This window comes from Magnolia sinica, chromosome 6 (genome assembly GCF_029962835.1).
Source record: "Magnolia sinica isolate HGM2019 chromosome 6, MsV1, whole genome shotgun sequence".
Lineage (NCBI taxonomy): Eukaryota > Viridiplantae > Streptophyta > Magnoliopsida > Magnoliales > Magnoliaceae > Magnolia > Magnolia sinica.
In genome coordinates, this window is record NC_080578.1 from 15703541 (window position 1) to 15727710 (window position 24170).

At 37.7% G+C, this 24170-nt stretch overlaps 1 protein-coding gene across 1 annotated transcript; it reads right to left on the reverse strand.

Moving 5' to 3' along the window:
* Nucleotides 1–1187: 1187 nt before the first annotated feature.
* Nucleotides 1188–22315, reverse strand: LOC131248376 (chloride conductance regulatory protein ICln). Its single transcript, XM_058248644.1, has 7 exons — nucleotides 22103–22315; nucleotides 21909–22032; nucleotides 13720–13837; nucleotides 12518–12577; nucleotides 12353–12406; nucleotides 12150–12241; nucleotides 1188–1477 (listed from the first exon to the last, which is right to left on the reverse strand). Exons 1-7 carry the CDS (start codon nucleotides 22270–22272, stop codon nucleotides 1406–1408), a joined length of 690 nt encoding a protein of 229 aa, XP_058104627.1. The 5' UTR covers nucleotides 22273–22315; the 3' UTR covers nucleotides 1188–1405.
* Nucleotides 22316–24170: the final 1855 nt, after the last annotated feature.

Sequence of the window (24170 nt, forward strand, 5' to 3'; positions counted from 1 at the left end):
AAACTCATTGAATCCACATTCTTTCAAATGATTTTCGTAAGTGATTAAAATTCTAGAATGGGACTTATTTGATTTTCTAAATCTTTAGCAAGTACCTAGTAAATAAGTATTACAATTTTCACATTCGTTCTTGTATATCTGCTTCAAAAACCAGTTCAAAAGAACTCGTTTAAATTTGTGGGCCCCACCGTGATGTATATATATGACATATATGCACCATCCATCATTTTTACCAAAACATTCCAAGGCACCATCCACTCAATGTTTAAATTAACACATTAAAAATATGTTATTTTTGTGAAATACTACTCATTATTTTATAGTTTACATCCTGGCCGGCCAATCCTCACATCTGATTTGAATAGCAGCAATCTCTTTAACATTTGAATTATCAAACCGCTGAAATATTTCAATTTGAGAGTTTTTCTGGTTATCTCCTATCCGCCCATCGTATAAACAGTTGGTGTCATTGAAAATGACCATGATCCACCAGCTGAAGTCCCCACATATTCAATACAGTCAATATCCTATGGAATACATCAGAATGTATCCTAGCAAACCTCTTTTCAAGCACCTTGTATGAATGTTGGAAACCTTGAAAGAAGGGTTCAAACCGATCTAATATCTTTTGGGACGGAAGAGCTCACCCCGTCTTGAGTAGTAGCCCTGCACCCTAAAAAGGGTTTGGCACAACTACTGCGGCCCTAATATACAACATACGGTGAGGATGGAACTGGTAAAACCAGCAGAACAAGGTAGCGCCCCCATCAAACCATGCCAGTGGAACTTCTCAATTAGCCTCATCCATGTACAGCAGCCAATCATGGATATGGGTCCCTATTCAAAAACTGCACCTATCAAACATCATAGCCATAACTTTTTATGTACTCCTCCCTGTTGATGGTTGATGGTTAGCAGATTCTGCTTTTTCCACCAGCTTGATGGACACAAATTGGAAGGCTAGGATCTACTGATTTGCAGTTTTGAACATATGGGGATCCACACTTACATGGATGGTTCCATTTGATGAGTTCCTCTGCCACATTCACTAGAAAGGCATCATTCCACCGGCTCTACCATGTCATTTCCCTACAAACAGATGGTTAAGAAGCATTAGCCACGGGTCGGCGTTGAAATGTACATTTGCGCCTGGGCCACAGTAACTACACATTGGTTAAAATCTGACGGACTCCTCCAATACAGTTAATGCTACATTCCACCCTATTTTGCAGAAAAATTCTGTTTACAACATCAGTCTAGCATGGCCTATCATGGATAGATCACTATTCAAAAAAAAAAAAGAAAAAGAGAGAGAGAGGGAGAGAAAAAAGATTTACCACTACATCAAACTCTTTGGGAGTGAACAAAAAAGAAATTTGGTTGTGATGAGGCAATACAATAGAGCTCACTGATGGCCACTGCGGGCCTCACGTTCGATTTCCTCTGCATCCTCAAACCGTTGATCATCGATGTGAAGCTGCAATATGTAGGAAAAGAGTTCAAGGAAAAATAAATAAATAAAAGCCTGTAATATCACATAGCTTTGAGAGGAAATCATCTTTCATTTTCAGCTTCTAAATGGTACAATCTACGAAGTCTGCATTTATAAAGAGCTAAAGCTTTGTATCAGTAGATGGTGTTAGATTAAAATAAGTTCACATGACCTCTGATCCTTAGCAATACTGCAAACCTCAAAACAGACCCAGAATGGGAAATCTACACCCCTACAGTAGGTAACAAACCCAACCCAGACAGCCAATGATAATGTTGGTTGGACAAAAGACGGAAGTATAGACGCCCCACTTTGTGCAGGGTCTTGATCCATTTAGCCAAATTCTTCAACATGTACAAAGCTCAGCAAGCAATATAAAAAGCTCAAGGGTTTTGAAGGTTGAAACATGGAAGTTTTGAGGATCTCTCCAGCTATAGTGGGAGAAGAATATGCCTAAGCCCTATGGCTTCAACACACGGCTTACATATCCTCCATTAGCAGAAACTCTAATTTACCAAAATTTCCTTCGAATCTTGAAGCCGATCAAGGCCAAAGCTAAAATGATTAAGGCTGAGGCTCTAACAAAATCAGCACAACATTTTCAGTTCTCATTCCTTTTACTTTGTCATACAAAAAATTCATTTTCAAATCTGATTTTTTTACCTCATCAAAGTAGAGACTAGTGTTTGCAGTATCAATAATATCAGCTGATATTATCAGTATTGTCAGTGACCAATACAATATACAAACACCTTGGTATCGACGATATATCACACGATATTAGTCCTCCCCAGTATATATATTCCATGTATTGTTGATCCATGTGATAAATAATCGATGATACGTGGACAACGCTCCCCTTCCACTTCAAACTGAAGGAAAAAATAAATAAATTTAAAAAAATTACCAACTTTCTCCAATTTCTTTGCTGAGATCTGTTTTTAGTCAATTTAGGCAACTCATTTCAAATCATTGCGGAATAAAACATGTATTTGGGTGAGAAATCAAAATCAAAGGCTGGAAAGGTCGGAAAGCTATTCAGTAAGAAATTGTGTTTTTATTCGTTTTTTGCTAAATTTCTTGCTCAAACTTGTTGAAACATGTTTGTAATCCATGATTATGCATGATTTTTGGATGCAAAATCACAGATTTTAATCTCCGTACTTTGAATTTGGGGAAAATCCCCCAAAATTTTCCATTTTCACCCATTTAAATTGAAACTACAGTGCCAAAAAATTCAGAACACTCTAGTTGTAAGCCGATTTACAGATTGGGAAAAAAAACACAACATCCTAGTTGTGTGTGTGTGTGTGTATCATTAAACATAGCAAAAAATAATTTAAAAATCAATTTTTTTACAATATACTGATTTATCATTATAAGCAACAACTGTAGGCTGACGAAAGTTTTTAGCCACAATTTTGTGGTTATTTATGACAATAAAAAATATTTAATAAAAAAACATTTAAAGTTTTAATTTTTTAAAAGTATATTTAACATAGATTAAGTGCAATTGATTTATTAGTGAGTGTGTGTAACAAATATTAGTGCATTAAATAAATGGTAATGGAATATTTATTACTAAAAACCGAAAGAAAAATACAAAAAAAGTAAAAATATCTTAAAAATTAATCAGATGACGTTACTTATTGTTTCTGAGGGCATGCCTCGTTTTCCAATTTCCTACGAATTGCAAAGTAAATAAGCCATCGTTATCATATCCAAGTGTTTGTTTAAATAGGAATAATGGCTCGTAAATCGAGAGTTAAATACACTTGTAAAGTAGGTAAAGTAAATTGTGATCATTACACTTTCCTACCATTTTTACTGTCACGTCCCGGAATCCGGGTACCCGAATAGGGCTACTCAATACCCAAATTCCAAGTACATGTGCTAAAATTAATACATTTTCATTAATGCACGAGTAGATATTTAATTTCACAAAGCTATGTACATTCAAATTAAAGGAGGATAACTAGTAATTCCAAAGTTAATTAAAGAACATTGTACCATACTATCTACAACTTAAACAACTACTCAAAACTAAATCATTTAACTTATTAAATTAACATTTAAAATTTCAAACTAAACCTAATAACAATGCAAACTAATACTAAAAGTTCATCTGCTCGAAATAATTCAACTCGTCACTTGTATAATTTAAATTAACGCGAGTATAACAACTCAGTAGAATTGTTTAATTTACAATTCTAAAGTTTCTACATTTGTACATATTTTATTAAGCAAAGAGATAACTTTGAAACAAAAGTAAATAATATATTTTATGATAAAATTGAGTACAAGGAATGCAAAGATGGTATGCATATGATATTATCCATGAATCCACATAAATAACCAAATAAACATTCACCATTAATTACAACACCGTACTCAATGTATGACCACGTTGCATTAGCGCCCAAGCACCTATACCTCGTGGTGAGGGACCCACTTATACATTAGCTGGTTAAACTACTACTCTAGTTGTCCGCGTACATGATTGTACTCATATGCCATACACAAATGAAACTTTAAAGAAACCAACCGGTTGTATAGCCTTTCACCTAAGGGACACAATTGCCCTGCTTGCTAGATTTAGGGTCTTTCACCTAAGGGACACAATCGCCCTACTTGCTCATACCATTTCTCTCTCTTTTATAAATCAAATGATAATGATGCATGATATGAACACAATAAAATTTGCGCAATGAATACATTTACGACAAGCAACCTCATTTAAACAAAATACAATGAATTCACGATTTTAAAACAATATCACAAAATTTTAGTACTATTAGAAATTAACCCCTAGAATTGTTTAGAAATCAAGCTGTTAACTGTAACAGATTTAGATCTGCATTTACCGGAAGGTTGCATTAGCGCCCAAGCACCTATACTTCGTGGTGAGGGACCCACTTATACGTTAGCTGGTTAAACTACTGCTCTATTTGTCCACGTACATGATTGTACTCATACGCCATACACAAATGAAACTCTGAAGAATCCAACCGGTTGTATAGCCTTTCACCTAAGGGACACAATTGCCCTGCTTGCTAGATTTAGGGTCTTTCACCTAAGGGACACAATCGCCCTACTTGCTCACACCATTTCTCTCTCTTTTATAAATCAAATGATAATGATGCATGATATGAACACAATAAAATTTGCGCAATGAATACATTTACGACAAGCAACCTCATTTAAACAAAATACAATGAATTCACGATTTTAAAACAATATCACAGAATTTTAGTACTATTAGAAATTAACCCCTAAAATTGTCTAGAAATCAAGCTGTTAACAGATTTAGATCTGCATTTACCGGAAGATTCAGGCAGCATTCTATAAAAGTCTGCGAATTTATATCAAAAACCCCTGACTTTGCTAGAATTCCTATTTTAGCCTTGAAATTCCGATTTTACTCAATTTGGTAATTAACTTGTTAATTTAATTCTAATTATTCTAACAATTATATTACTTAAAATTTAAAACAGACATAATAGTCATCAATATTTTTAAATAATTTAATATATTATCAAGTAATTCAATAATTTAAGGTTAAAACAGTTTAAGTAATTTAATTACCAACTAAGTTTAATGCTTTATAAAAAAAAAAAATCAATTCTAAATTATCCAATTATTATAAAACTAATAATCTTTATATTAGGATTAACCATTTTTGTAATTAATTAACTATATAATTTAATTAATTAAAACAGTAAATATAAATTTAATTCAACATCTTAGAGTTTACTCAATTTAAATTTAGATTTAATTTATCAATATGAAACAATTATCTTAGAATATTAAAACATAAGCTGAAAGATTTAATTTATTTATTTAATATGATTTAGAACTAAAATTTCAAATATTAATAGTTAAGATGACTTCGGATTATTCCTTATCAAAGCTTGGTAATTAGAATCTAATTATTTATGCATTGTAATTTGTGTACATATATATATATATATATAATAATTGTGTGTGTGTGTGGGGGGGTATTCTTATATTAAATAAATAAATCAACTCTTCAGCTTAGATTCTAAGATTTTAAGATAATTGATTCATATTGATAAATTAAATCTAAACTTAAGTTGAGTAAACTCTAAGAGACTGATTTAAATTTATATCTATTGATTTAATTAATTGAATTATATATTTAATTAATTACAAAAAAAAAATGGTTAAGGGGGGGTTATTCTTATATTAAATAAATAAATCAACTCTTTCAGCTTAGATTCTAAGATTTTAAGATAATTGATTCATATTGATAAATTAAATCTAAACTTAAGTTGAGTAAACTCTAAGAGATTGATTTAAATTTATATTTACTGATTTAATTAATTGAATTATATATTTAATTAATTACAAAAAAATTAGTTAATCCTAATACGTGAATTATTAGTTTTATAATAAATTGGATAATTTAGAATTGGTTTTTTTTTATATAAATCATCAAACTTAGTTGGTAATTAAATCATTTAAACTATTTTAACCTTTTTTTATTGAATTACTTGATAATATATTAAATTATTTTAAATTATTGATGACTATTAAGTCTGTTTTAAATTTTAAGTAATATAATTGTTAGATTTGATCTAATTCTAAAATTATTAGAATTAAATTAACAAGTTAATTACCAAATTGAGTAAAATCAAAATTTCAAGGCTAAAATAGGAATTCCAGCAAAGTCAAGGGTTTCAGGCATAAATTCCCAGACTTTTACAAAATGCAGCCTGGACCTTCCTGTAAATGCAAATCTCAGTCTGTTACGGTTAACGGCCTGATTTCCAGACAATTCCAGGGGTTAATTTCTAACAACACTAAAATTCTACAATATTATTTTAAAATCATGAATTCATTGTATTTTGTTTAAATGAGGCTACTTATTGTAAATGTATCCATTGTACAAATTTTATTACGTTCATATCATCCATCATTATCATTTGATTTATGAAAAAGAAAGAGAGGAAAAAAAAATGTTATGAGCAGGTAAGGCACCTAAATCCAACAAGTAGGGCAATCGTATCCCTTGGGTGAAAGACCTTACAACCCGTTGGATCCTTCGGAATTTCCTGTGTACGGCATACGAGTACAATTGTATGCGTGGATATATGTCAGAAGTACAACTAGAGCAGTAGTCAAACCAGCTAACGTATCAAGGGGTTCATCACCACAAGGTATTGGTGCGTGAGTGTTAATGCAACGTGGTCGTACATTAAGTACGGTGTTATAATTAATAATTGATGTTTATTTGGTTATTTATGTGGATTCATGGATAGTATCGTATGCATATCATATTTGTATTCTCTGTACTCGATTTTATCATAAACTATGTTGTTTACTTTTGTTTCAAATTTATCTTTTTGCTTAATGAAATATATACAAATTTAGAAACATTATATTTGTGTATGAAACAATCCTACTGAGTTGTTATATTCACGTTAATTTAAACCATACAGGTGCCGAGTTGGATTATTTCGAGTAGGCGAGCCTTTATTATTAGTTTGCATTGTTATTAGGTTTAATTTGGAATTTAAATGTTAATGTAATAAGTTACGTGATTTAGTTTAAGTAGTCGTTTAAGTTGTAGATGGTATGGTACAATCTTTTTTTAACTAACTTTGGAATTAGTAGTTATCTTCTAATTTGAATGTACATAGCTTTGTGAAATTGAATATTTGCTCGTGCATTAATGATAATGTATTAATTTTAGCTCACGTGCTTGGAATTTAGGTATTGATTAGCCCTACTCGGGTACCTGGATTCTGAGGCATGTCATTTACATTGATTTATAGGTAAAACAATGTAGCAAAATCATCATTACAGTGGAATGTAAGTGATGCTACGACACAATTGCAAGAGTAAGTAATCATCACCCGTTTACAACCATTTACCGTTTTAATTGGAAAACCAAACAAGCCCAGGTACTTAATTTCTCTATTGCAGTTGTGCAAGTAAAAAATGAGTGGGAAAGAAAGGCAGCTAGACATTGGTCGGCAGCATGGGGCACTTCCTAATAATTGATTCGCGTCAAAATGCAAATAGTGCGGCCATGTGTCGGGGTGTGGTGGGGTGTCCCCTTTGAAGAAACACCTGGCAAGCAGGCGTAGGAATGTTGTTGATTGCCCTAGTATTCTGAAGGAGGTGGGGGTATTGATGGAGGAAGTACTAAAGAAAGGGGTGAATATGATGAGGCAAGAGGGGGTTGAGCATGAAATGGAGTATATAGAGAGGAGTTAGCGCATCTTGTATGAGGTTTAAGGAGAGTGGAGTGGTATGATAATTATGTGTATAGATGGGCAGTTTAGGAGTCCTTGGCTGAGCATCGGAGTTGGACCAAAGGAGGCGATGGCAGTCGAGTAGGCCTACTTTCCAAGAGTCTGTGTGAGAGATTGGCAAGAGTAGTGGGCAATTTACGACGTATACACTAAACATGCCGGATCCATCATTGGATTCGGCAGTTTACGACAAAGCAGGGGGGACATAAAAGCAGTTGAGTGACATGTTCTCAAGAGGGGATTTAAGGAAGAGGATAAGAATGTACATTGCCATGTGGTTTATTTATGACTAGGTGCCTCCTGATAGTGCTATCTCATAGTTTAAGAACATGATTACTGAGGTGTGGGGTCAAGTGTGAACCCTCCCTCCTCACATAAGATTCCGGGCACATACTTGGATGATGAGTGGTGGAGATGAGGTAGATTTTTCCAACACACCACATGAGCACTCGAGCCCATGACCTCAGTGTTGTAACGCGCTGTCTGCCACTGAGTGATGGGTTAGAACTCGCTTCATGACAAACACTAACGTGTGATGAACATAAATGACCGACTCAATTGTCCCTTATAAATTGTATGGTCTACTATAGAGGGACAACCACATTCCTTAAGTCTGTTGATGCATCAAATGAGATTAAGAATGTAAATTATATATATGGGTTGATTAAAGACGTAATAAGGGCAGTGGAGACGAAGACTGTTGTCTAGTTGTCACAGACAATGGTGCAGCGCATTTATGAAGGCAAGAAATAACTTGATGAAGAAGTACAATGTGTGTTGGACTGTGTTACCCATTAACAAGGAGAGAGTTTGATCATGCCCATTCGTTGATGAAGTACATTGTGTACCACTACAACTGATACTTGAGAGAGTTTAATCATGACAGCAGGATGAAGAACATGGTTCTTATCCAGTCCCAATAAGGCTTCTCAGCTGAAGTTGTATGATCATTACAGCAAGTAGTGACTGAGTCGCCCTGAGGAATCATTAGCATGTAGTGTGCGATCCATGGACATCAATAGTGGACAGGACAACTCCAGTTCTGTGTCGCAATATAGATATGGACATGGATGATGGATCATATGGATACAGTATGCCTCTTGGATATAAGAGGACCGACTTCAGTAGTTACAACATAATTGCAGTCATCCAACAACGGATATAGGTACGAGTATGCCTATGGATATGAACAATAGGGACAAGGTCATACAACAGAGACCCCTCATTTGTGGGCAAAGAGGGGTGTCTAACACCTTCACCTTTTTGTAACTAAGGCTCTTTGACTAGAAACTCTGAAATTAAGATCATTTTGAGGTGCATTTTCTGAATTTTTGGTTGCAATTCATCACAAACAGTTTTTGCTTGAAACAAATTGGGGGTGTTGCCTTTCATTTTACTTCTCCCAGCCACTTTGCTGTAGAATTCTCACTCAAGGACAACTTTACAGGAAGAACTTTCTACAACAAGAATGTGACACAGTGGAAAAGGATTTTGCGGCTTAAAAATCTGAGGAATTATATGATCCTTGATCCCAGAATATGCAAGGATACCAATGTTTTCAGTTTGTAGAAGTGGGGTCCATGATCCAGGGAGCCAGACCATTGGCCATTGGGTATCACTATGGATGAACCATACTCCAACAATCTGCAGGATTGGAAGATCCACTACCATCTTGGGCCTTTTGCAGTTGAATCTCAACCTTTGCTTTATTTTCTAGGCCATCTGCATGGAGGCCACGTATATAGTAGGTTTTGGGCTGTCTTCATGAGAAGATTCTTGGGATATGGCGCTTCCATGGTGGGCTACAATAGGCCCATGGTCTGGATCACTGAAACATAGGTCCCACTTATACAAACAGAAAACTTATGCATATCCTAGTCTCAAGGACCATATAATTCTTTGATCCAGGTTATGGTCATCAGTTTGCCCCATGAAATAAATACCAAAGGTTATTAAATCTTGACATCATCACCTATTAGTTCTTGTCCATATTATATTGTGAGAATGGGTCACGAAAGGACAATGTGTCACAATTCACAAGGTTCGCAATCTTTTCTGAGATGAGAGCTGAATATTAGCATTCGTTGTATTACAATCCAGATATTCCGTAGACTTCCCACATTCATGAGGAATAATGAATAAGCAATATCCCAATATATAGCCACACTCTTTCACCCAGTGGCCATTACATTATACAAAATTGTTCAGACGAATCAATCGCCACTACTAGAGCTGGACACGAACCAAGTTAGCTCGGTTAACTCACTCGACTTGACTCGGTAAAGCTCGACTCAACTTTACTCGGCTAGAAATTGGGTTCAGCCCAAGTCGGCTGTTTTTTGGAACTCAAAAAAACTTCGAGCCAAGTCCAAGCTGGCCTAACCATGTCTCGAATCGAATCAGCTCAATCTCGGTCACTTAATATGAATTGAAATTTCAAACCCTAACCCCCCTTTACTATTCGAAAGCCCGGGCGCCCTCGCCCAAAACCCTAACCCTTTTCCCCTCTCTCTCTCTATGCCCGAGCGCCACCGCCTCGAGCCCTAGCCCCCTTTCCCCTTCCTCTTTCTCTTCTCTCTGTCCAAGCCCCGACCCTGCCTCCTCCGGCCTTTTCTGCCTCTGTCCAAGCTTGTCACAGCGTGCTCGTCCATCTAGATTGTCTGCATCTTTGTCCGCACCAGTAACACACTCCACTAGAAAGCTCGAGCTAGTCCGAGCTACTAACCGAACCGAGCCGAGCTGGCCAGTCAGGCTCGAGGACCGAGCCAAGTTCGAGCTGGGGTTTGTTGCTAGCCGAACCAAGTCAAGCCGTGCCAAGCTTGACTCGGTTCAACTCTTATCTAGCTCTAGCCACTAAACCTAAAAACTAAACAAATTACCACTATAGTGTTTTTTTTTAAATGACAACAGGGTGTCCCCACCCCCTTTCGAGGCAAAACTATTACCTGTGGATGCACGCAATCACCCGCCAACCATGTGCATCAGGTAATCCACATGGAGGGGAATCAAACTTGTGTCTGTGGGGAGCAAACCCACAACCCAAGCCATTCGCCCAAACCTTGGCGGGTAATTACCATTATAGTTTTATTGCTCATATATTTTTAAAACTTCAAGGATACATGATGATGATGACGACGGCGACCGTGATAGCCACAAAAGATAACAGTGGAACAAGGATATGATGATGATATCGTCACAACTTTCAAGAAATAAAAAAGGAAGATACATAGAAGTGAATAGTTTTAAAAAACCACATAGATAAATATAAAACTGCATCACAGGGGAGGCTCTGTGTAAAAACATAAAAAATAAAATAAAAACTGCATCACAGGGGAGGGAAGAGACCCAATGGCTTAGGAGGCACCAAATTCTCAGGCTTCCTTATTGTGTTTGTACATGTGAAACATGTATATGATGATCCAAAGCATGCATCGCACAGGTTTGTAGGTGCTCCACTGATACACCCTGATCCATAGCTCAAGTGGTAGACTGAGTGAAAGATACCTCATTTCAACACTGAGGTCTTGGTATCGATTCCCTAGTGGGGGTGGCTAACTGTGAACTGACAGTGGGCTGTACTAACAAGCTAACCCAAAAAAAAAAAAGGTACTCCACCGATTGCCATCAACTGAAAATCTAACCATCTAATAAATTGTTTTTCAATATCCAATCACATGCCGCTGATTGAAGGGTTAGGATTGTTCAAACAGTGGCATTTTAGGTCTGGCCCATTCACTATCGGCCCTAACAACTGGTTCTAATCCCGTCCTTCTATGCCACATGCGGCAATGACATGGAGGCATGGTACTTCACACGGCCCATCAGAGGCACACTGGATTAGCTTCCACAGCAGATGCATCACACTTCATTTTTTTATTTTTTATTTTTTTGAAGACACAGGGTATCCCCACCTCTTTTTGAAGTGAGACTAATCCCTGCAGATACACGCAATCACCCATAACCACGTGTATCGGGTAAAGCCAAGGAGGGGAATCGAACCCTCACCTGTAGGGAGCAAACCTACGGTGAAGACCATTCGCCCAAACCTCGTTGGGTAGATGCATCACACTTCATAAGTAACCAAAGAACCCGAAATATACAAGGCACCAGTGGGAAAATGGTGCAAACAGCAATTGTGCCTATGCAAACAACCCCATTGTAAACTGAAAGCAGAAGTTTCTTTGGAAGTCTGGAAAGCCCATTCCACAGGTTAGAAAGGAGAAGATCTGTTAAAGCAGCTCCTCACGGGAAGCGAGCTTGTTTTTGCAAATGGAAGAAACAAGCACAATGGCTGTTCTGCTCAAAGCAAATATGGTAATTCCAGACATACTAAACGAAAGTAAGTCCCTACAAATATTTTGAGAGCCATAACATACCTCAAGCACCGTACGAGCTAGGTCATGATCCCCATTTGCATAGCCAATGGGATTGGCAGGATTCTCAGATAAGTTCCATTCAGATTCTTCCCCTGGGCGGAGCAAACATACTTTATAAGAAGAGCAAAATAATCTCAAAACTAAATGAAGACAGTTCACAAGAAATCAGTATATCATAAAAGAGGAATGCTCCATGCTCTTACCATCATCTACCATCTGTTCAGCACTGAAAATCCATTCGTTTTCTTCCTCTTGCCCTGGAGACATCACAGATGGGTACAAACTACAGTTTAAGCTTTTTCTCTATAGATAAAAATATAGTTCAAGTCAGATGGGAAAACAATACAAATACCAGCAGTACTGCTCACCTTCAACAGGTTCGGGATTTAGCTCGGCACATTCACAGAAGATGGTAAAGAGAGTATCCACTACAAGAAAAAAGATGTCAAGGAAACCAGTGCAGATTGATGCAAGCATAGCAGTCATAAAAGAAGGTACCTCTAATGGAAACATGCTCTAACACAAGTAAATCAGATAAAAATAGAGAACTTTGATACTCGGGCAGAGTGTGATGGATGATACACAGTCACTTAGATATTACTTACAAATTTATGCATGACATATAAGAATACAAATTAAACTGTCCAAATTATGTCTACCAGTTTAGATATATAATGAACCAACAAACTATGGTTATTTCATTATCTAACTATAAGATTAGTGAAAAATTAAGAAAAAAATGCAATGGTCTTAGCTCCACCAAGAAGTTTCAAAGAATCAAGGGTTAAGATTGTGCAACCAATTTGATTTTTGGACTGTAACTTGGCAACAATGGGTTTCACAATATATATAGTTTAATTTGGGTTTTGTGTACCATTTCAAAGTGTCCGTATCAAGCATCTTATGCACTTGGAGTATCAAGCAACTCACAAAAAAAAAAAAAAAAAAGAGATAGCTAGGATGCCATATAACATCGTTATAATATTTTGATGAGACACAAGGAATAAGCAGTAACCGCAAATTGGCCATGTAGAAATGCCTTGGCGAGATTTGATTGGCCTGCTGTACATAGGCCCGCTGCCTTTTTCAAAGCTTTTTGGCTGAGTACATACTTGGCTGTCTGACACTGCGTACGGCCACATCAAAGCAGGCCAATCAAATCTCACCACATCATTTCACCACCACTGGAGGTGGTGTGGGTTTCACTACCCAATCCACTTCCCATCCATATACGCATGTAAATGGACCTAGAACCCTACAGCATTACGCAAATACCAACCAAATGCTACAAAGAAAGAGTCCTCATGCATGACGCACGTGCATGCAAAGATGTCCCACTTACACTCATGCAAAGACATGCCGACAGACATGGATGCAGGCCAGGATACAACAAGTCACAAATGTAAATTCATACGTAAAGGAATCAGACACCAGACCCAACCAAGAGTTTAAATCTTGCATTAGCAGTTGGTAAAGGCATGGAAATGATGACAAACAACATAATATAAAATTAAGCCTTCATGTTTCAAAAACTGTTAATGCAAATTACAAGTATAGCATTGAAGGATACATTGGTTGGGATCTGATGGGACAAGCCTCATCTCAGTGATCTTTGAGAGTTGTATATTCTCATTACATTCTGAATCTGAGCCCTCTGATTCCTCATCTTCACTAGCTTCTGTCTCGATCTTGGAAGAGAAACATGGAGAACATACTTCAGACAAAAAAAACAATGCAGAATAAAATAATAAAGACCACTATTAGATATAGCAAATGTTTACCAAGGCAAGCTTTACATGAGATCTTTCATAACTTCTTTGCATCAATATTTTCAAAATGTCTTGTAGTCGGAAAGAGTGAATTGAATTTCAGGCCACAAGGGAAAAAACTGAAGTTAGGAGAGGGGGATCTCCTCATGGTCTTTATTGACTTAGAGAAAGAATACGATATGGTGCCTAGAGAGCTAATCTGGTGAGTGTTGGGAAAGAAAGGAATCTTAAAAGGATATATTGACATGATTAAGGATATGTATGAGGGGCAGTAACAAATGTGAAGATGACTAGTGGAGAGATGAGTGAGTATCCAGTTGCTGTAGGCTTATACTAGGGGTCGGCATTGAGCCCATATATTTTTGTATTGGTTGTAGACAACTAATGAGGCATTTACAGAAAGTGTCCCATGGTGCATGTTGCTTGGAGATGACATAAGTTTGATTAATCAGATGAGAAAGGGGATAAACGCAAAGCTAGACTATGGAGGAATGCTTAGAATCTAAAGGTTTTAAAATCGAATGACTAGAACAGGGTATCTAGAATGCAATTTTAAAAACAATAGGAGCAAAAACAAGGATTAGTGAAGATTGTTGACAAGAAGTACCCCAAAATGACCATTTTTCAATATCTTGGGTTGATAATCCATGAAAGTGGAGAGATTGACAAGGATGTTGCTCACAAAATTAGAGCAAAGTAGATGAAATGGAGATGTGCCTTTAGAGATTTATGCAATCGATTGAAGGAGAAATTTTGTAGGATAGCTATAAGACCATCCATGCTTTATGGGACAAAAATGTTTGGTCATCAAGGAACAACGTGTTCATAGGATAAGCGTAGCTAAAATGAGAATTCTGAGATGAACGAGTGTCAAATTTACCCTTATACTTCATGTCTTTATTTAGGTGCCCAAAGTCAGTGCAAGCCAGGTTGGAGAAACTAAGGCGCGACTTCTTCTGGCAAGGGTTGGAAGATGTGAGGTTTGCAAGTCTTATGAGGAGGGAGGAGCAGGTATTGAGACTTGGAGGCAATGAACCATGATATGTTTGGGGAAGTGGCTTTAGAGGTTTGGTCAAAGGATGGGGCCTTGTGGAGAGAAGTTATAGCCAACAAGTATGGTTGACAACGTGGTGGACCAAGGACAAATATGCTTACAGGGCATCGACACTATAGGGTCATTTTTATGAAGCAGAAGTTTGCAAAGGATGTCGGGTTCTCCTTAGGTAACAAGAAGAATATCGAATTCTGAGAGGACGTGTGGCTTGGAGAGGGCTCCTTGAAGTTTGTATTTCCGAGAATATGTCGTCTATAACTGAATCATGTTATTCTCATCGCTAATTGTTTCTACTTTTACAACGGTGTTGTAAGGTGGTCACCCCTCTACCGTAGGGCCCTTCTCAATGATGAGGTGGAGAAGTACGTATCCCTTCTAGAGTGGCTCCAACTATATTGTCCGGTGGCAGAGGATCTGGATAAGACAGCATGATGGATGTATAAGTCGAGGAGATTCTAGTTCAGATCCTATTATTTGATTCGTGATGTGCGAAGGGATGGTGAGGAGGTTCGTACAAGATATGTGTGGCATTATGGTGTTCCCCCGAAGGTTCTAACATTCGGGTGGATGGCAAGTCGGAAGAGGGTTGTGACAGCTGACAACCTCCAAAAGAAGGCGATGATTATTCCTAATATTTTCCTATTGTGTATAAAGAGCGCGAAGTCGGCCAATCACCTCTTTGTTCAATGTTTGTTCATGTAACAGGTGTAGGAGGACATCCTAAGGTGGTTCAATTTGGGCTCGTGTAAATCCAGGTAAATGGGAAATGGAATTGGAGGTAAATGAATTTGGAGTAAATGGCTTACTCAGTTGTGTTTAGATGGGATTAAATGAAATGCATTTGAAATCCAAATATTTTGTTTGGATGGGAGTAAATGGGAAGAATTGGAATGCATTGGAATTTTTCAATAAATTCATAAGAACATATGTGATATCCCAAATCAGCTTTAAAATCCCAAATTAGTATACATCTGTGATATTTAACAGAATGATTGTAATAAGCCCATTGAAATATATGATTTGGCCAAAAATGAGAAAATTTCGAGCCTCCGGTGGTCCACAAATGTAAGGATGACAAACAAGCAAATTGTCAACATTTTCAATTTAGATGGCCAACCTTTGGACGGTTTGGATCATTTTATTGGTGTGATTTTAGTGATGTAGCCAATAATTGGATTGTTTTGAAGTATCATCAACATGCCATGTGTATGGTGGACATGTGCGTAGCGGCACCTTTGTTTACTCATGCGACTCTCCGAGGGAGCTCAAAAGGCATTTCACCCCATTTACTTTCAAATCCTTTCTCAAAGAGAGGATTTCATTTATGGGCCCACTTACTCCCATTTCATTTCCATGCGTTTACTGCCATCCAAACACACTCAAATGCCAATTCCCTCCATTTACTCCCATCCAAACGGCCCCTTTGTGCTGGTCTATGTTGGCTTCAATTGGGGACCTCTTTATGGCCCGACACAATGTGGGCTTAGGGAAGTAGTCAATGGTAGCGTGGAGGTTGTCCGTTGGCTGTTCTTTGGGCATTGTGGGGAGAGAGGAATGGGAGATGCTTTTGAAATGAGAGCAACATGTTGGAGACAGTTTCTAGGAAGGTGAAATTATATGTCATAAAGTGGGCTTCATGTATAGATGTTTTGAAGCATTTTAGCTTCTCTTTTCTTGGGTTGTAGTTGGTGCACCATCTCGATGCCTTCTTTTCACTAAAATCTTAGTAACCTTTAGGGGGAAAAAAAAAGAAGAAGAAGAGGAAGGTTAGAATCAAAAACGAATGCCATCGAGGGAACTTAGGGGTAGCACCAATAAGTAATAAGATGAGGAGAAGTAGACTTAAAGAGTTTGATCGTGTGCAATGGACTACACCAGTTATAAGGAGTGAGACCATTCAAGTTGAAAGCTCTTAGAGGGCAAGGGAATGATCCAAAAGAACGTAGATGGAGGGAGTAAGAACAGATTTGATGACCAATTGTTTAACTAAGGATCAACGTTTTAAATAGCAAATAGCATGTAGCGTAGCATTCACCTCTCTAAAGCATAAGGAATAAGTGGCATAGCATATCTTTAATTAGGGTTGCACTTTGTTGCACTAAATATCATGAAACTTCCTGATATTTTGCACCAAATTACTGATTAGTAATGGAATTTCATGATATTTGGTACAACCAAACATAACCTGAACTAATAGGAAAATTTTTAGCAAAGATTAAATAGAAAGATAAAGAAAGGGCAAAGGAACTGATTTACCACTCTTACTTGTATTATTTTTACTAAATCATTGAAAAGATTAACTAATTTTTATTGACAATGGAAAATGTAAAAAATTATTGAGAAGATTAATTGATTTTAATATTTTATTGAAAGTTAACTTTTAATGTAAGCTATGTAGCGTGTAAGCTATTTTCATGAATTAAATAGCATTACGGCTAAGCTACGCCACGAACCATGAGCCACAGGCTACATAACGTAAGCTATTCAAAACACTGTAGTAAATATATGGTCCTTGATAGGGTAAATTCACCGTTACCATTACTGTTACCGTTACCATTACAATGAATAATTTTGTCCTTTCTCATCTTGCCACTCATCCATCTCAACATCCTCATTTCAGCTAAACTCATCCTATGAAAATGTTGTTCTTTTTTTTTTTACTAACGACAAGGTGTCCCTGTCCCTTTGAGGCGAAACTATTCCCTACGGATGCACGCAATCACCCACCACCCACGTGCATCGAGTAATCCACAAAAATATTGTTCTTTAACTGCCCAACATTTTGTCCCGTAAAGTGTGGCTGGTCATCTTTTATGCTTTGATATATTTAGAACAGTACATTCATGTATGAGGAATGATCCAATACAATTCTTATCTGTTTGTCTAATTGCCAATATGAGCATGAAGGCCCCACCTGATATGGATTTTTCATCATTGAATGTGCACCACTTCCTATATATTCCTTTGACCTTTCATCTATAGGCTGTTGTCGAGACAGCCATGATGGTCCGATTGGTGCAATTTTGAGCCATCCAAGGTTATCCCCACTTGGTGAACAATCCAATTCCAAATAGATCATGGTGGGGCCCATCTACATGAGTGGCAAGATCGATGAGTAGCTGAAACCAAGTGTAAACCGTTACCGTTACATAACGGTCATTATGTAACCAATTTGGGATACTGTGGAAATGAATATATTAGAGTGGAGGGAACTTAGTAGTACTAATAGGTAATAAGATGAGGGAAAGTAAACTTAGATTGTTTGGTCATGTGCAACGGAGACCAAGAGCCGCGCCGGCTATGATTGAGTTGGTACAAGTCAAACGCTCTAAAAGGGCATGGCGAAGGCCCAAAAGGATGCTGATGGAGGTAGTAAGAAAAGACTTGATGACATATGGTCTGAAGGTCTAGCCTTGATAGAGAATGGTGGAACATGATTCATGTTGCCAACCTCAATTAATTGGGATAAGGCTTCGATGATGATGATGACGACGACAACGACGATGATAAAAGAAATTTAAAATTAGAAAGTCTCATACCTACTCCATCAATAGGTTTCGTTGCAAAGTGATAGAATCAACTATTGAGAAGAGCAATTGTCTTGAACATAATTAGGGCTGAAAGTTGGTCGGGTTCAACCCGACTGACCTGTGACCGACCCGACATTGGGTTGGGCTCGGGCAGGATATTTCGGGTCCGATCTTAAGCTTGGGCTATACAAACACCAACCCGATAAAACTTGGGTTGGGCTCGGGTTGAGGTCTCGGGTTGCCCGACCCAACCCGAACCCGATCAATATATAAGTTACTTATAAATTATAATTGAGTGTGGATCGTTTGTGTTGAAGGCACACTAGTGATGTCGAGTCTCATTTGTCCACTTCATTTCCATTTCCAAGGACTCAAGCTAACAAGATATGCCAGATTTCTCTCTCCCAAATAGACTTCATGCTATGCTACATGACTTTTAAAGGAGTAGTTGTCTTATATTTTAGCTTGTTTTTTAAAAGAAAAAATGAAGTTCTTTATAATGAATAATCACATATATAATTAATAAAATTATAGATACAAAAAATAAGTCCTATATTGAAATATAATAAACTAATGTAATAACGAAAATGTTAGCATGTATATACCCGACCAACCTGATCAACCCGACCGAACCCACTTGGGTTGGGCTTGGGTTGAGAATTCCCAACCCGAGATTGGGTTGGGTTGGGTTGGGTTAGGGTTGAGGTATAGGAACCTTGGTTTGGGTTAGGGTTGAGCACCAACCCGACTCAACCTGCCCGACTTTCAACCCTAAACATAATCACTCACAATAGTTTCAAAGAATAAGCAAAACAATCCAAATTCGATTGATTGGAGTCCAAGCGCCACCACATCCCTCAACAAAATGAGAAAAGCAGCAAAATTTCTTCTAGTTTCCTTCTCAAAACACCAACCAATAGTGATTCGGAATACAAATAATTCCACGTATAAACACACACACACACACACACACACACACACACACACACACAAATAGAAACACATACATATAAACACACATTTAGATTTTAATCTATGATACAAACATAAAGAAATGCCATTATGCAGCTTCCACCTCATGGTACATGTTGAGACTCAAATATTGCATATTTAACCCTTCAATTATATTTTTTTTATCTTGACATTTAAGTGTTAATTCAATTTAATTATATAAGTTTTAGTCATGCAAGGTGATTCGGAAGCCTATGATAAATATACGCTTAAAAATGATGGATTTAAAGCTCAAAAGAAGATAATGAAGAATTGGAGATTTGCAAGTCATTAATGAAGAATTCACACGCCAAAGATCCAAGGAAACCACGTGAGGTATGAAGATAATCGAAGAGTTGAAGTGAAGAAAATGAATCCTGAAAATTGACTAGAAAAATGATATTCTAAAACTCTGGGTGTAAAAAGAGAAAGTCCGAAAAAAATTCCAAAAATATACTTCCATGACATCGAAGGTCTTCGATGACATCGATAATTTTAGGAATTTCGAGCTAAACTTGCTTGACAGTTCTGGATGATTTTTTGATGGCATTGAAGACGTTCGATGACATCGAAGTTTATCATCGAAAACCTTCGATGACATCGAAGTTTACTATCGAAGCCGTGATGACTGCATAAATTTGAGGCGGTTTACAAACTTTTCTGAGGCGATGCAAAAGTTTGAGTTGCAATGCTATTTAAAGAAGTCCCCTAGGGTTTGGAAAGGGAGAGAAGGCCTAGGTGGAGCGTCGATAACGTTCTTCTACCTCGATTTCTTCACGGGTTCTAGTAGATCTTTTTGTTTTTCTTATAGGATGTTAGTCTTCTCAAGCTAATCTTTTAGCTAAGGCTAAGGGATGAAACCTATAGTTTATTTTTATGTTTAGTTTGCTTTGATTCAAGTATATGTTGAACTTCCATTAAGTTTTAGTTTAAATAAGGATATATTTTCAGTTTTTTATGATTTATTGTGACTGAAATTACAGTAGATTCTATGAAAGCTTTTGATATGATCTTATTGGCTTTGGAATTGTGTGATCTATACAAGTCGTTGTTCACCATTGTCTATGGGCATGGTGGATGATTGAAGTCCCCACGATCATTGCAATTATTATTAGACGGATATTTAGGAACTAAACTAATGAGAAGTTAAGATTATATTTTAACTGCTCCATCATCCAATTGGATAGGATAGGACTTCGATTACAATCGAGTTATCGCTGAATCAAGTAGATTGAATATTGAGATTGCTATAGGTGGATTCATGGATTCTTAGTCTTTTTATCTTTATTTATTTCAAAACATTTTTATTCATCTCTAGATTAAAAACCCAGACAAACCGTTAGATTTAGATTAGTTCTAGGTCGTGTACTCCATTCCCTATGGATTCGACCTCGTTCTCACCGAGTTATTACTACATCGCGACCCTACACTCGGGGTTGTGAACAGTACACGTGGCAAATGTGTAAATGATCAGTACTTCTGACCTGGTGGGCAACCTCGTGAATAAGTTATGCCTCCAAATGCAAGGGATAGAACTATGGTACCCATCCGATCAAGTTACATTATAGGGAACATTATCTCAAACATGATCAAAAGTTATCCATGAAAAGGGAACTAACAACTGGGTGGTTAGAGTTGTCCAATAACTCCAATTTTTACCCCATGCACGTGGTATCCCACCAAATCAATAGTCTGACGTAGGGAAGAGCATGAAATAATAAGAGAGATCACCATTTTCCTCAAGTGACTAAAACCTTGAATCCACAAAGAGAGTTCTTGAGTCCACAAGAAAAAAAGAGAGAAAATTTGGAAATTTTATTGAACAATGTGTATATGATTTCTCGATTACGCCACTAATAAAGAAAACACAAACCCTAATTCAAAATTACCCAAAATAGCAAAACTCATAGCAGCCAATTGACCCTGTAAGGGTCGTTACATAAAGATCGATAGGTTATGCGTTTCGTAACAATGCCCGGATCAAAAGTCACGGCTTTTTTACGGTCGAAACTTCAAATGGCAAATTTTCCATACCCAAAATGAATTTCTTCAAACTCAACATGCCTGGGACCCAGTTATGACATGGCCTACATAGGACTGGGTCTAGTTCTAACGGATTACTTCCACTTTCGTTTAGGCGTCTTTTGGTCCAGCCGTGCTAAGAATGCATCTATGGCACGCACGTCCTACATCACAGTCCCAATCCCCATAAAAGTTCACCACGTTACCACGAAAAGGCAGCTAAATTGAACTTCAATGACGTGAGCTGCAAAACATCACTTCTCTACAAACATAAACCCCATGCCGAATTGATAAACCATAACCCTAATTTCTTCAGATTACAGTAAGCTCAAACAGCAACCCAACAAAACCCTATATACCAAAAAGAAAAACAGGGAGAGAGGGAGGAGTATACCTGCGTATAAATACAAGGAGACGAGTAGGCCTCTGGATCTCTGGAAACGGCGTGGAGAGAAATGGACAAGAAATCAACAGCATAGCCTTTCTCCCGATCCAAATCGTTCAACCACACCACCCGCCTGAAGAAGAAAAAGGAAAGAGTGAGAAGCAAATGAAAAGAGGGAGAGAGGTGGATGATGTGTTACGTACTTGGTAGAGATGTAAAGGGTGCCTGGAGACTCTGGAGGGTGGTTGTCGAGAACAATGGCGACGGATGGCTGAACGTGCATGAGTTCCTCTCCGTCGTCGGCATCGAGAAGGGGTTGGCCGCTACCATCTCCGACTCGCTCTGTGAAGTGTTGTAACCCTACTACACCCATTTTTTGGTTTCAGTTCTGTGTGCGTTCTACAACAGTTCAGAAATTAATTAGATTTTGGATCTTTAGAAATATATCGGTTTGCGTACTGAGTAAACTCTGTTTGGCCCATGGTTTATCCATGCCGTCCATCCAATTTTTAAGCTCATTTTAGTGGTTGAACCTAAAATTGAAGTATATTCAAAGCTCAAGTCGACCACACTATAGGAAAAGTGAGAATAATGATTTTCATGGCCGAAGTATCTTCTAATATATTCTTTCAAAGATCAAACATACATGGATGAAGGGAAAGCACGTATATAAGCTTGATCTAAAATTTCTGTTTCCAGTGGTCTGGTCCACTTCTTTTTGGATATCCTTCAGTTTTAGGTTAAAGCCCTAATATTATCTGATAAAATGGATGGACGGGGTGAATAAAATACATAAATCACGGTGGGCCCCACAGCGACTTAGCTCGTGATTATAATAGTAGGGCCCACCTCGACGTATGTATTCTATATCCACACCGTCCGTCTTCTTCTATTTTTTCCATATTATTTTAGGGCATGATCCTAAAAAGAAATAGGATATACATTTCAGGTGATCCACATGACAAGAAACAGTAATTATTGATCACTAAAAACCTTTTATGAGCCACAAAAGTTTTGGGCCAAGATGACATTTGTTTTTTCATTTCACTCAAGTCTATGTAACTCAGATGGTTTATAAACATTACAGTGCACCACAGGAAGTTTTGAATGGTGGGTGCTCAATGATCGTTGTTTCCTGTGGTGTGTTTCACAAGAAATTTGCATCCGCTTAAATTTTTAAGGAAATGACCTAAAATAAGCTGTAAAAACGCCGTGGATATAAAATGCATAAATCAAAGTGGGCCCTACAATCAGGGTCGCACCCGCATCACTGGTTTTAAAAGTAACAGCCCATTGTATTATAATTCTAATATTCCCTATATCCAGAAATTCAACTTAATCCATGCCATAGATGGGTCATACCAAATAGAAATCCACTCCGTTCATTGGTTTTTATTCCAGCCAAGCCTAACCAAAAGTTACGGAGCCTATGGCGATGCCGGCGTGAAATCCAATACGTGGGACCAAAAAGAAGATGAGCTAGAAGGCAGGTGGGCCACACCACAAGGGAGTGAACTCCCACTGTTGAAACGTTTTTGGGGCCCACAGATGCTCGGGGTCAGACATATATTTCCTTTCCATTCATCCTGGAGGGACGCGATGAACGGTTGGATGGCATAAAAACACCACAGTGGCCCCAGGAAGGTTTTAACGGTGGGTATTCAGTACCATCTCTTTCTTTGTGTGGCCCGCTTACGTTGTGGATGGTATCGTTTTAGTCGCACGTCCTTATCATGAGTCGGTGAAACTGATGGACAGAGTGTTTTGTGAGTATATCGCGGTAGGTCCAGCCAAGGTTGGGGTTTCACGTTTGGAAGACGGTTGTTTGAAATTCCGTCTTCGAGGATGCGAAAGCTGTCGAAGGGAGCTAAAACCGTTTATTAGGTGATTCCCACATGGATGAGCCTGATCCATCAACTCCATGGGCTGGCGTCGAATGGAGGCGTTTCGTTTCCATTCCGGTTGTTTCTTTTGGTGTGACCAACTTGATTTTTGGATCTTGGATCTTCTTCGTGTTGTCCATGTCCTAAAATGAGCTAGCAAAATGGATGGATAGGATGATATAACACAAACATTATGGTGGGCCCTATTATGCGGTTAATACAGTTATTAACCGTATTCGGCCACAACTGAAGATATCTCTCCTTTCAGAGACTGTTGCAGAAGATACCAGAAAACCGTATGGCTTTAGAGTGCATTTGTGGGATACAGTGAGAATCACAAAGTTCTCTTCCAAATCTTTAGAGTGAGATTCACAAAGGATACAGATGC